At 32.6% G+C, this 13010-nt stretch overlaps 4 protein-coding genes across 8 annotated transcripts; 2 read left to right on the top strand and 2 right to left on the bottom strand.

The window, feature by feature from the left end:
* Positions 1–67: 67 nt before the first annotated feature.
* LOC116337798 (tumor protein D52) lies at positions 68–3528 on the top strand. Of its 3 annotated transcripts, none has more exons than XM_031762693.1 (5): positions 68–205; positions 358–472; positions 2359–2483; positions 2544–2867; positions 2938–3528. In XM_031762693.1, the coding sequence occupies exons 2-5, from the start codon at positions 454–456 to the stop codon at positions 3058–3060; spliced, it is 591 nt and encodes a 196-aa protein (XP_031618553.1). In that variant the 5' UTR covers positions 68–205; positions 358–453; the 3' UTR covers positions 3061–3528. The 3 variants fall into 3 exon arrangements, with proteins under 3 accessions (XP_031618553.1, XP_031618554.1, XP_031618552.1); XM_031762694.1 differs by having other exon boundaries at positions 70–220; XM_031762692.1 differs by lacking the exons at positions 68–205; positions 358–472 and adding an exon at positions 1594–2113.
* A 497-nt stretch (positions 3529–4025) lies between these two features.
* Positions 4026–4964, top strand: LOC116337424 (probable prefoldin subunit 2). Its single transcript, XM_031761985.1, has 2 exons — positions 4026–4269; positions 4404–4964. Exons 1-2 carry the CDS (start codon positions 4139–4141, stop codon positions 4699–4701), a joined length of 429 nt encoding a protein of 142 aa, XP_031617845.1. The 5' UTR covers positions 4026–4138; the 3' UTR covers positions 4702–4964.
* Positions 4965–4983: 19 nt separating this feature from the next.
* Positions 4984–8424, bottom strand: LOC116337423 (molybdenum cofactor biosynthesis protein 1). Of its 3 annotated transcripts, XR_004200811.1 has the most exons (7): positions 8127–8424; positions 7945–8029; positions 7518–7685; positions 7066–7438; positions 6678–6985; positions 6370–6499; positions 5826–5937 (listed from the first exon to the last, which is right to left on the bottom strand). XR_004200811.1 is itself a non-coding variant. In XM_031761983.1 (6 exons), exons 1-6 carry the CDS (start codon positions 8286–8288, stop codon positions 5174–5176), a joined length of 1860 nt encoding a protein of 619 aa, XP_031617843.1. In that variant the 5' UTR covers positions 8289–8410; the 3' UTR covers positions 4984–5173. The 3 variants fall into 3 exon arrangements, 2 of the variants coding, with proteins under 2 accessions (XP_031617843.1, XP_031617844.1); XM_031761983.1 differs by lacking the exon at positions 6370–6499 and having other exon boundaries at positions 4984–5937; positions 8127–8410; XM_031761984.1 differs by lacking the exons at positions 6370–6499; positions 7945–8029; positions 8127–8424 and adding an exon at positions 7766–7919 and having other exon boundaries at positions 4984–5937.
* A 53-nt stretch (positions 8425–8477) lies between these two features.
* Positions 8478–12410, bottom strand: LOC116337601 (methyl farnesoate epoxidase-like). The gene is made up of 6 exons (XM_031762279.1): positions 12326–12410; positions 10377–10860; positions 9996–10282; positions 9655–9903; positions 9389–9583; positions 8478–9235 (listed from the first exon to the last, which is right to left on the bottom strand). The coding sequence occupies exons 1-6, from the start codon at positions 12408–12410 to the stop codon at positions 9054–9056; spliced, it is 1482 nt and encodes a 493-aa protein (XP_031618139.1). The 3' UTR covers positions 8478–9053.
* Positions 12411–13010: the final 600 nt, after the last annotated feature.

The following is a 13010-nucleotide window of genomic DNA, read 5'->3' as shown; positions in this document are numbered from 1 at the left end:
GTATTTTAGTACAGGTGAACTGTACTAAATTGACGTACGCTCTTTTTTCATCATTCAACAAATCTAAAGAACATTGCGACGAATTACGTATCCAACCAAAACACAACGTCGGCTTCCAAGTGATTCTGCATATGTGAATATTTCACGCAAAAAAAAAAATTAAGTGTCAGAATTTCAGATTGTTTCGAATAAAACTTGTTCAGTGGTAAGTTGGAAAAAAGTATGAATCGAAATTTTTTTACATTTTTGTCGGCAAAATTCAATCATTTTTCGTTTTGATTTTTGTTCGTATTAAAGTTAATTAAATTGTCATTGCGTTAAAAATAATTTTAATTTCGATTGAAACACATTTTAAAGGAATCGACGCTTCTGTTGGCAAAAAAAATCTATTTGATTGGATATTAAATATTATTTGGAAAATCAACCAGAGCACAGAGAAACAAAATCTTCAATATGAGTAGTACTCCGCCATGTAAGTTTACACAAAGTTGTTATTTGTCATTTTGTGCTTTTGTTTGGGAACTAAATTAATTAATGATGTGTTGAGATAGTTGTTTTTTTTTCTGGAAAAATATATATGTACATATTAAAAAGTGATGTTTCGTATTTCTCACGTACAATCGACAAGTGGTTGTGATGTTTTGCATATCATGCATATATATATATTTAATTTCGATAATTGAAACACAATCAGTGGTTCTAATTTTGCTTACGAGTCATTTCTCTTTCATTATGATAGCACAATATGAACATTTTGGTCGTTGTACGATTGATGTATGTATAAGCGAATGAAATGGAATGCGCCTTGAGGACGCCCCTTGGGAAATTTATTCATTAGAAAAATCTCTTTGTAAATTTAACAACAGCAAAAAAAGAGAAGAGAATGACTGTCGTCCGGTGATGGTATTTCTCTTTCTCTTGTTTTTTTTGTTGTTGTAAAAGGCCAGCATTAATTATACTGCGCACCTTGATTGTAGTTGTAAATTGGTATCTGTACATACACACGAACGTAGTTACAGCTTTTAATGTATAAATTGATCTCGAATGTAAGTCAATTCTGTAGTGTAAATATTTTTCTGCAGAAGAAAAAAAGCACCAAAGTGAAACACGGAAACAGAGATTGAATGAATGTGTAGCACAAATAGTAAAAAAAAAAGTATAACGAGTATAATCGCAAAGCCCCACTATGGTTTCATTCTCTCAATATCCACAGGTATATGAGGTATATGAACCGAGCTTCTGTGTATGACGATGTTTTTTGTTTCAAACACACAGTGAGAGTTGAATGAGTGGTGTGATAGAAATGATTTTGTTGGTATTTATGTACGCGATTTCTGCTAGATTTCCATAACGGTACATTCATGCTTTTTTTGAACCACTCTCTCTCTATCTCGTACTACAATAACAATAGAGTCTTTATTGTGGAATGTCGAGATCAAATTCTGTGTTATGATTCAATTTAATGGAATACTTTCGAAATTAAAGACTTTTTGATCGAGTGAAAATTGTAGTAGAATTTTATTTATTTGGCATGAAGTGTTTTTTGGTTTACATTTATTTTATGACGTTAAAAGAAAATATTGTGTATAGTTTTTGAGCATAGAATTGCTTTGGTGTAAAAAAAAAGTTGTCAATATAAAAATAATGCGCAAAATGGGTGACGATGATCCGCCAAGTTTGGAATATATTGAAGATCCATATTATCCAAAAACCGAAACAATGACACCGTCATTAGATGAGGAAGAAATCACTGAATTCGATCATCGTGCATTGTATGATGATGACGATAGTGTTTGTCGTGAATGGTCACCCGAAACCGAATTATATATACGATCATTGCCACTTGATCAACTATTTAGTATATCCGACGAACACGAAGATACAGACGATTACCAAACAGCTGAAGCAGAACTAGGCTCTATTAATCAAAACTGTGATTCAAATCGAAATGGAATCCTAAATTCCAGTAAACAAATTAAAATTTTAGGAAAATTATTCAATCGCCAATCAATTCGTGATGTGAAAGTTACATTTATAGACTTTTCGAAGCCTTATTTAGCAAAAATATCCAGTAATGATAATTATAAAAATTTCCTCAATATTGGTAGCCGAGGTATATTGATGTTTTACTGCTTTTTATTTTTATTGAAATTGTATTGAATGTTGTTAATCACCTCGAACTCTTTATCGTAATTGTTGTGTTCAATGGTTTTTACACATTTTCTTTTTATTCTAATGTTATTTAATTGAATTATCGATGACGACATACATGACGATAATATATTTTTATCCATTTTCACCGAAAACAAAAAACAAAAAACAATCTAATATTTTTGTATAATTTTATTTTGTTTTCAGATGGATCTGAAAAATTGTCCGACACCTCACCGGGAGCGGCTTCAATAAGCTCCGTTGATATTGCAAATGAATTTGCCAGTTTATCGAGTGAAGAGCAAGATCGTGTTCGGGCTGAATGGAGTCAGGTGAATGAAATGAAAGAAATCTCCTGATTCCATTTTCCATTAATTTCGAAATATTTGCAGGAATTGGCTCGTGTTGAAGAAGAAATTGCAACTTTACGAACTGTACTTACATCGAAGGTGCGTCATGCCAGCGAGCTGAAACGAAAATTGGGCATTACCGTTTGGAAGGAGATCTCCGATGATATGAACCAAAGTTTGAAAAATGTCCGCGAAAGCCAAGTGTTTCAAAAAACAGAATCTGCAATTAAAAGTACAGCTGAAAAGACAACATCGATCTTGGGCGGGCTAACAAGTGGATTCACTAGTAAATTGAGCCAAATGAAAAAATCTGATTCGTATCGTTCAATTGAAGAGCGTGTTGGCAGTGCCTATGAAAATGTTAAGGTAATTTTAACAACATCAACTTGATTTATTGGTGATTTTTCTTTTTTAAATTTACATTGTTTTATCACAGACAAAAGTGTCAACATCTCGTTCTGGGTCCGTTCATAGTTTCACCGATGAAAATAACCTAGATAGTCACACCTCAACAGCCCCACAGTCACCATCAATTCCTGAAGGAAAGAGCATTCCATAAGCATGTGCATGAAAAAAAAAATAAGAACTATACATGGTGTAGAACAGAAGTGGCCGTAAACAAAAAAAATTACTTGAAACAATGATTGCTTTAATGGTTATACGAAATGAATAAGCTTTGTGAAACAGATACTTTTTCGCAAAAATATTTCAACAAAAAAAAATATATATAATAATGCATAATTAAAATTTGAATGCGACCAAATTACATGTTTTTGCTTCTCAAATACCGATTCTATTTTAACATTTTATTCTAAATAGCCATCCAAATGACTTTTTCAAAACAACATGTTTTGAGAAAAAAACAGATTTCCGAAACAAAAAAAATGTAGCGTCGGTATTCGATAGGCAAGTTCATGTAATATATAATGATCATCAAAATAATGACATTAAAAATATTAAATACAATTACGAAATCAGTTAATTTTTGATAATCCTTTAATAAAGCATCCTCTGGTTCATTGTGTCATTGTTGGCTTTTTTCTCATCGAAATACAGTTCAGCCTTAAGAATTCATCTTCTACAAATGTTCAACGAATCTGCTTCAATGTCTTTTTTGTTTCGTTTCTAATGGGATCATTTTACTTCAAAACCAATTGAAATCATACATTTTTACTCATTGCTTAAGAACCATAGACTGAAAAAAATGAGAAAATGTTGGTTGTTCTTCAAACGAAACGGTTTTTGGTAGGTATTGAGAGTTTTGCTTTTCTCGTCTGTAACTCGTCAAAATTGAATATTAATTTGAATATTAAATATATAATTTCTATAAAAAAGATGATTGATCTCTAGATTGATCTCAAAACAAAATCATTTTTGAAAATGAAAACTTTGTTTTTGCGTTCAAATATGAAGCCAATACAAGCACGTTCGAGCACAGCGTAAGGTACGTATTTCGTATTTCGATTTTTCGAATCATATGACATTCGCATGACATTTTGTATATAAAATATACATCATATCTAGTAAACACCTACGTAAAGTACTCACAATACTTCGTTTAGTCATAAATTTGTGTGTGTTTTTTTTTGTAGTTTTCTTTTTGCCGAATCGATTTCAGACAAATAAATCCGAAAAAAATGGCAGCCGAATCTTCCAAAACTGAAAGAGAGCACGCAAAAATTTTAAATGATTTACAAGCATTGCGAAACGAACAACGAAATATTGTTAGCAATATTTCAACATTAGAACTTGATTTAAAAGAACACAAGTAAGTATGAATAAAACACATTCATAACCTCATTGTTGCGATTTTCATCGGAAATATGAAATGATTTGTAATAACGAAATGAATAAACTTGATTGATTATAATAACAATGGCATTGATGAAAATCTAATTACAGAACGGTCATCGATACACTCAAATCGGTTGATGAAGATCGCAAATGTTTTCGATTGATCGGCGGTGTGTTGTGTGAACGAACAGTAAAAAGCGTTCTACCCCAACTGAACGATGCCAAGGAGCAATTGGAAAAGCTTATTGCACAGCGACAAGAACAATTGACCTCTAAAGGTGTGGAGATAAATAAATTTAGAGAAAAGCACAACATCAAAATCAAAGGCGAAGGAAGCCCAGGTGCTGAATCATCGACTGCTGGCAGAAGCGAAGAAAATCGTAACCATGTTCTAGTGGCGAACTAACAATGGCTATAATCCACAATCTACATCAATTTCGCGTTTAAGTTTTCAAATTCAACTTTTGGCATTTGTTTTATTCACTGTTTAAAAACTCAATACGATAATAACTCATAACAAGCACATACACGTCACACGTAAAATTAAAATAATAAATACACAATTTATTTGATGCATTTGATGCGATGCACGCATCGATTTATTTGTGCGAATTGAATCAAACATTTCATGATTAAAATAAATCTATCTCTGCTAAATTAATATTGAAATGATGAATACAATTTTATGATAAAAAGAAAATAAAATGTGTGAAGGACAAAAAAATATATAACATTTTAATATCATACATATTCATAAATGAATATGCTCGAAAAAAAAACTAATTCCCAACGAAGAGCCCAATATTTAGATACAAAACTATATGTTATGTGATTTGAATTGCAACACCGAGATTCGATTGCATATTGGTTGTTGTACTTCAAATATGCGTTGGATAAAATGGCTCTTTGGTGACAATTGGTTCAGTATTGTAATTTTGTATAACAATTTTCTCATTATTAGCCGTCGTCGGTTTGTTGTCATCGAAATCAATGTAGTCATCGCGTTGATAGTTCTGTTTTCCACCCGATTTTTTCAGCAGCATTATGTCAGATATGGTGATATTTTTTGAAATAGCCTTGCACATGTCATAGATTGTAAGTGCGGCCGTTGTAACAGCGCATAAAGCCTCCATTTCCACACCAGTCTTACCCTCGCATTTTACCGTTGCACGAATGTTCACACAATTATCATTGAGATTTAGCACAGTATTTATCACAACCGATGATATTGGAATGTTATGACATAATGGAATGATTTCAGCCGTACGCTTGGCACCAATAATACCGGCTATTTGAGCAATCGATAAAACGTCACCTTTCTTCACCGAATTTTGTTCGATCAATTTGGCAATGTCGGGTCCCACATGTACGACAGCACTAGCCACTGCAAGCCGTTCGGTTATCGTTTTATGATTGACGTCTACCATTCGAGCCTTTCCCGCATCATCAGTGTGCGTTAATTGTTTCGGTGTTGCATTTTCAGTGGAACTTTCGTTTAAATTCCGTGCAGTGGTTACAAAAAGTCGCATTTGTTGATAGTTTGATGTCAACATCAGATGCCTTGAAATTGAGCGGTAGTTTGAATCAGACGATTTATTCATTGCGTATCCTAAATGCGATGATAGTCGTACTGAAGATGGTTCTAGAATTTGAAAAGAAAAACATTCTTATTATTTCCACTGTATCAAAACATAAATGACTTCAATAGAAACAAGCAAAAAGAAAACAACAACAACAAAAACATACAATTGGCCGTATTTATGATAAAAATGGAAATAAATGTTTCTCAATTATTATTTAAGAAGAAAAGAAAAACAAATTGTATCGATGCTAATTGATCTTCGACACTTCATTCCGATTTGAAGTAGAAAATCACGAAATGTAAATACAAATAAAAAAAAAACGAATGAACTTTCAAACCAAATGGGCATGCAAGATTAATGAGAACCGATGTGACTGCATGTGCAATAATTCAGGTAAATGATGAGAACGATCACAAATTTACAAAATTTACCCGAACAAAATATTTAGTGTGTTAAAAACCCAACCGAATACATTGACTATCTGGACTAACCTTATACACTAAATTTGAAACGCAGGTCGAATTAAATATCATTATCTTGTTTGAATTTTTGCGACAATCGAATGCTATCCACCGATCAAAATCATCGGTCGATTTTCCATTTGTGATAGATTCTGCATGCCTAAATTGAAGATGTTTAAAAAGAGACGATCCGTGGTTTTCATTTGTTGATTTTTCTTGTCGCTTTATATATATGTTATTATTCATTTAATTCAATGTTTCAAATAAACCCTGAGCACATCATAAAAATGTTGCATTTGTTTGAAGAGAAAAAGAATGGAAATGTTATATTTTCTTACCAGCATGTTGTTTTTGTTTACGTTTAACGGCCGATTCAATCAAGGCCAATAAATCATCTTTAGAGCAGTTGGCTCTGATGGCATCCTTTAATGAAATCTCTTTGTTTCCAAAGAGGCACACCTTCAAATTGCCATCGGCTGTGATTCGTAATCTATTGCACGAACCACAAAAATGTTCGGTCATCGATGTAATAAAACCAATTTGACCTTTGAAATTCTTCACCTTGTACGCTTTTGATGTGTCATTTGGTTTATTTGGTAGCTCATGAAAATCGGAATATTTTTCACGGATCGTTGACAACATTTCACTGCAAAATTACGAAAACAATTTTAATTATATCATTTTTAAACAGTATAATGAGAGTATAAATACAAACTCCAAACTCACCGGTATGTAACCATTTTCTCTGTATCCCATTTGTTGCCCGTGAATGGCATGTATTCGATAAATCGAACATCCACATTACGTTCTTTTGTCAGCTCAACGAAATCGCATAATTCCGAATCATTAAAATTTTTCATAACAACGCAATTAACTTTGGGCTTATAGCCCAATTGTATTGCCAAATCAATGCCGGCAATAACACGGTCAAAACCTTTTCGTCGTGTTATTTGCTCAAATTTCATGCTATTCAATGTGTCCAAACTGATGTTGACGCCACTTAAGCCGGCCCGTTGCATCGGCACCAATAATCGTGTTAACATAATGCCGTTCGTTGTTATATTGACTTCTTCAAGACCTTCAATTTGCTTCAAATTTCCTGCAAAAAAAATTCACAATTATCTATTAAAATTGAATAAATATGCATTTTTTGTTTGTTTTTTCAAAATCATACTCACGTATAATATCAACAATGTCTTTTCGAACTGTTGGTTCACCTCCAGTTAATCGAATTTTACGTACGCCTTGTTCAACGAATAAACGGGCAATATAGAAAATTTCGTCGTTTGTTAACAATTTTGAATGTTCGGTTAACTGAACCCCTTCAGCTGGCATACAATATTGACCTTGGATTCAACAAAAAAAAAAATGCAATGAACGATACCACAAAAAAAATTAATTTATTTTCTCTTTTTTATTATTTTACTGTTTGCGTTCTTCGTGTTTCTCAGTCTCATTTACGCTAGTCACAATGTATTAGTGTTTGTTCATTTGTTATATTCTCTCTAGACTTATTCAGATGCATCCTATTGTGTGTATTTTTTTTATCCACATACACTCACACTTGCACACCCACTTTCACAAACATGCTTTGTTGACACTTACATCTGAGATTGCAGCGTTCTGTTAATGAAATTCGTAAATAAGTATGAATACGTCCAAAAGTGTCGGTGATCGTGTTAATTGAAGGCTGTTAGTGTGGATGAAACGAAGAAGAGAATTAACACAAAAAATATATTTTATATATAGAAGTTAGAACCTACTTCATTCCGATTCAGAAAACTTACTTTATTTATATGCGATGTTAAATGTTGCCGCTGTTTGTGTGCCACTAGCTCATGTGTATTGGGCGTCGACAGTTGGCGATATTGAGATGCCACTAACAGGCGGCGCCCATTTGATTTTATCGTTGAGAGATTTGCAAGTGTTGCACATCGAATCGCATACATATTTACAACAAATTTATCGACATAAATGACAATCCGTATTTCGTATAAAAACTTTGACGTTTTACGGAATCGCACATTCAATAATTTAATACAATATATCTATGGAATATATGAAGCAATCTTTGCCAATATTCGCTACGCAATATTTGTTGTACTCTAACCTCACTGCCTACGAAATTTCGTTTTTTATTTCTCTCGTGTAATCTCTAATCGTTTTTTTATTGTTGTACTTTTGAATGGCTTCGTTTAAATTCACTCACATGTTTTCTTGACTTATTTTACACACTTTCAATATGAATTGAAACGATGAAAAAGCGTACGAATAACGTCAACCGCTTTTAAGAATGGTCGATCTTTTATCGCTATGTACTAAAGTACTATACGGAATAATTGATTTGTATGCGAGTTGTGCTGCTCAAATAAAGAAACGAAATAAGATGCAAAGATAACATTCAAAAACACATAAATGAATGAGCAACGCTTCATTACTTAAATACACGTCACAAATGATAATTCAGTTTTGTTGGTTGCTTTATTGAATTTGTTTGGTGTGCATTCATTTGTATTTGTTACAATCACAGAAATAACAACAAAAAATAAATATATTTGTTGCTATTTTTGTGCGTGTATTGTATCGTGCAACATTTGACCTTGTGACACAACAACATCATATTTATATTATATGTTTGATATGTATACAGATTTTATAAGAAACAGTATGTAGAATTCCATTTAAAGAGAAAAAACTAAATAATTGGAAACAGTCTAAAATCTCGGCTTCAATTGCAAAACAAACGATTTTGGTTGCAGTGTTATGCCGTCGTTTGGTTGTATATTAGGTAAGGGTATATCGCTTGGTACAATCATTTGGAATGCATGCATGAATGTCGCAAAATACAAAAATAGACTAGCTTTGGCTAAATGTTCGCCCATGCAACGTCGTTTACCTTTTGAATGAAAAAAGAAAACATATTGAAATTTCGTTGACTGGATTCGAAGAGCAGTATTTTCATTAGAATAACGAATTGTATTGAATTCATCCCAGTGATAAAAATACCGTGCAATCACATCAAATCTCGGATCTTTTCTCGTGGACTTACCTAAACCGAATGGAAGAAATTGCTCGCTATGGGATATGTATTCTCCATTCTCATTTAAAAATCGTTCCGGTTTAAAGACATTTGGATCGCGCCAATAATCTTTGTCCATATTCAAGCTGTACAATGATATCAGCACAACTGTATCTTTTGGAATAATAAACTCTCTAAATGTTGTATCATCCGTTGTTCGATGAGCTATAATCGATTTGATCATTTAAAAAAATTATTCGACTCCATTTAATTTTGTAATAACATCCACACTTTACCTATGCCCAGTGGTGCAACATTTGAAAATCTTAGTATTTCAGAGAGAACGGCTTCCACATACGGTAAATGGTTGCGATCTTGTAGAATGGGGAATCGTTTTTTCCCAATTACTGCATCCAATTCAGCATGTACTTTATCACAAACATCTCGATTGTGAATCATATACATTAAACCAAAACTAAGTGTATTGCTGGTAGTTTCAGTTCCCGCTTGAAAGAAGTCCAAACAAATGGACAATAATTGTTCATCTAAATATGAAAAAAAAAAACGTTTCATTAAAGGTAATCGATCCGTTATTATAATTAGTGAAAAAAAAAATTATTTTGTAAATGGGTCTCACCAGAAAATGAGCTATGCGTACTATTCGATATTTCTTCCAGATATGAATTTATGAATGACTTTGGTCGTTCGGAACTGTGTTTGGTTTTAGTCTCATTCACAACTTCCTGCAAGAAGCTCCACAGCGGTTTGTGTGCGTTTAAAAGTGGCTTATAACCTGATCGAATCGGGAAGAAGTGCCGTATCAATGGAAATAAATTTAAAATTCCACCAGTCATATCCACCACACGAAAACATTCATGAATCATTTTCAGAAGGTTCTGCAAGCGTTCGTCGTCATACTCAAACCTAAAGTTCACATACACAACACAATAATTTGAATGTAATATTTGAATGTAATATAAACAATGCATAAATGAAGTGGTGTGCATTTTGTACCAACCTATATCCAGCAACCAGTGTCCATAATATATTTAATACCGGAATATCGAAGGCGTGTTGCATTTCAATTAGTTGACCGTTTGCCGATTTTCGTTTAAAAAAATTTACCATTTCAGTGCACTCTTGTTCAATATGCTCATTCATATTGGCGCGGCCCATTCCCATTTGACGTAATATTTTTAATGAGAATCTTCTTTGTGTGTCCCAAAAATCACCATCGTTAAATACAACACCCAAACGCTTATTAAAAGTTCGAATTCGATAGAAAAATCCATTTGGTCGGCCATTCATTGCATCTGTATTGTAAGCATCTCGAATCGCATCTCGACCAGACATTATTACGAAAAAAGTACGACCGATTCGAATTCCCATCACAGGTCCGTATTTTTCATAAAAGTGATGCCATATCAAATGAAAAAATCCATAAACCGATCGAAGCTTATGTATAACAAAGATGTTACCAACTATTGGTAACCACTGTGGACCTGCAAATTCGAAAATACAAAAAAAAGTTCAGAAAAGAAGAATAAAGATACCCGATGTGGCCACACATTGTACACACCAAAAATCGCTGTATTAATTTGGTTTAACCCTCTAGTGCATAACACTGCCTTTGAGCGGAGTTTACATATCATTGTAATTAAAATATGTTATCAAATATAAAGATTCTATGCCCATTTGACAATTGAATTTTAAGCTTTTATCTGCCAAAAATCGTATGCTGTGAAAAACTATTCATTCTCTCAACTCACAGTATTTTTGAATCATTTTTGAACTAATCCATCTTTATTTACTGGGCTCGAGATTTCGTTATTATTAGAACTAAATATTTTTTTTTTTTCAAATGTGATAGTTTTATGAACAAAACTCATGTACCTTCCCCTAGGGGCAGAGCAGTACTAGAATAATAATTTTCGTTTAAAGTAATTCTATGTTGTGAGTAGTTATCCATATTAATCCGCAGTAATACACACTTGTGTAAATTCTAACAGCAGTGCAATGACGTTTCATGTGTATGTTGTGTATTACATTTGTTAGGAATAAATCGATCGTCGTATATTGCGAATTGAAACAATTTATTCGATATTTATTAAATTAAATTCGATATTTTCCATTTTTTAACAATAAAATGTCTCATCCGAAATATACGGCGATCGCTTTATGCCTAGCAAATGTCATACACAACGTACACATTACTATGGATTAATATGGATTACTACTCACAAAATTACTTTAAACAAAAATGATTATTCTAGTACTGCTCTATGCAAATCGATCAAATTTCATACTAATAATCGATACTAATTTCATATTGTGTCTCGTGTGAATAACTAGTGTGTGACTTGTCATACCGTCGGTAGTATAAAAAACATACAAATACAATTGCAATTATTGAAAAAGAGCATTAATAATTTTGATTCCTACTGGACAATTTTTTTTCCTGTTGTTTAATTTCTTTTGGCTTATTTTTTTAATAATTCTTGAAAATAAGAGAGTGTCTCTAAGCATCTCTCTTGTTGTCTGTTGTATATTTTATAATTGTTGTATAATATTTTTTTATTGTTGCAAACAATGTGTTCTTTTTAATCCGACATATTGTCAAATCGGTTCTTTTTCTTTTAAACCACGCATTTTTTGGATAATCATAATTTTTCAAAAAAAATTCCCTGCACTGGAAAAGATTGATGCATTAGAGGGTTAATTTAGTCCCGTTAATTTAGTTAATTTAGTTAATTTAGATATTTTCTATCTCATGGCAAGTGATCTAACAAAGAAACGCCAAAATTACAGAAAAAACTGTTAAATTACACAAAATTCCATTTTCACTATAGAAGGTCGGCGATTTTAAAATTTCAAAGTAAATTCGAGTAAGATTTTTGATCTCAATGGTCACTCCCTGATGGATTCAAATTTAAATTCAATTTGTTATTAATTAAATAAAAAAATTACCTGGTGGAAAATGTATTGGTTTTCGCAAATCTACCAGCAAAAAGAGTCCAATCACAATGAAGGCGAGCACAACAACGAGTAACATTTTATACTAAATGCATGGAAAATATAACGGTAAAAATTGCCGGTACCGTTGAAAAGAATATGTCGGTGTTGTTTGTTCAAAGTCTACGTGTAAAATGATTTCGATCGCATGTGATGGTGTTGTATTTATTTTGTTTATTCGTTGCTTCTAATAGTTAATAGATTCTTGTGTACGCATTAAAAATGCTATTCAAATCATCAACACAATGAGTTACAACTCATTGGATTGTTCAATGGTGCCGTAGTAACCAGGTACGACAACTATGATCGATTCATTCATTATATTTCATTCTCTGACAGAGAGATCGCCGTACATGGGAATTTTGCTATTTCGTTATTATTGCCCACAAACATTTCGTTAATATTGGTCGCGTTTACGTTGACGAAAATAAAATATTTTGCCGATAGAAGACAAAAGGTACGAAGTGCGTTTATGTGATTTTATCTTCTTCATGCAACTTCCTTTTTTTAGAATTTACTTGTATAAATATCCAAGAAGAAAATCCGGCCAACGACAAAAAAACGACAAAGTGGCTTAAGTTTTGGCTTTGCAATTCAAAAATAAATCTTGACAAAAATATTTTTGAGTACATTTTAATTC

This window comes from Contarinia nasturtii, unplaced genomic scaffold (genome assembly GCF_009176525.2).
Source record: "Contarinia nasturtii isolate CC-2019 unplaced genomic scaffold, AAFC_CNas_1.1 Cnas_scaffold_285, whole genome shotgun sequence".
Classification (NCBI taxonomy): domain Eukaryota; kingdom Metazoa; phylum Arthropoda; class Insecta; order Diptera; family Cecidomyiidae; genus Contarinia; species Contarinia nasturtii.
The sequence above is the reverse complement of the archived record's forward strand: the minus strand, read 5'-3'. Positions and strand labels throughout refer to the sequence as shown.

Bases quoted from the DNA above. Each gene is read 5' to 3' on its own strand.
- LOC116337424 (XM_031761985.1), top strand. From the start codon at position 4,139: ATGGCAGCCGAATCTTCCAAAACTGAAAGAGAGCACGCAAAAATTTTA. The intron at 4,270-4,403 runs GTAAGTATGAAT...ATCTAATTACAG, and splicing joins CTTGATTTAAAAGAACACAA to AACGGTCATCGATACACTCA.
- LOC116337798 (XM_031762692.1), top strand. From the start codon at position 1,645: ATGCGCAAAATGGGTGACGATGATCCGCCAAGTTTGGAATATATTGAA. The intron at 2,114-2,358 runs GTATATTGATGT...TTTTGTTTTCAG, and splicing joins CCTCAATATTGGTAGCCGAG to ATGGATCTGAAAAATTGTCC. The intron at 2,484-2,543 runs GTGAATGAAATG...AAATATTTGCAG, and splicing joins TTCGGGCTGAATGGAGTCAG to GAATTGGCTCGTGTTGAAGA.
- LOC116337423 (XM_031761983.1), bottom strand. From the start codon at position 8,288: ATGTATGCGATTCGATGTGCAACACTTGCAAATCTCTCAACGATAAAA. The intron at 8,030-8,126 runs GTAAGTTTTCTG...CCACACTAACAG, and splicing joins TAACATCGCATATAAATAAA to CCTTCAATTAACACGATCAC. The intron at 7,686-7,944 runs GTAAGTGTCAAC...GTTGAATCCAAG, and splicing joins AGAACGCTGCAATCTCAGAT to GTCAATATTGTATGCCAGCT.
- LOC116337601 (XM_031762279.1), bottom strand. From the start codon at position 12,410: ATGTTACTCGTTGTTGTGCTCGCCTTCATTGTGATTGGACTCTTTTTG. The intron at 10,283-10,376 runs GTTGGTACAAAA...TGTGAACTTTAG, and splicing joins ACACTGGTTGCTGGATATAG to GTTTGAGTATGACGACGAAC. The intron at 9,904-9,995 runs GTGAGACCCATT...TTTCATATTTAG, and splicing joins TACGCATAGCTCATTTTCTG to ATGAACAATTATTGTCCATT.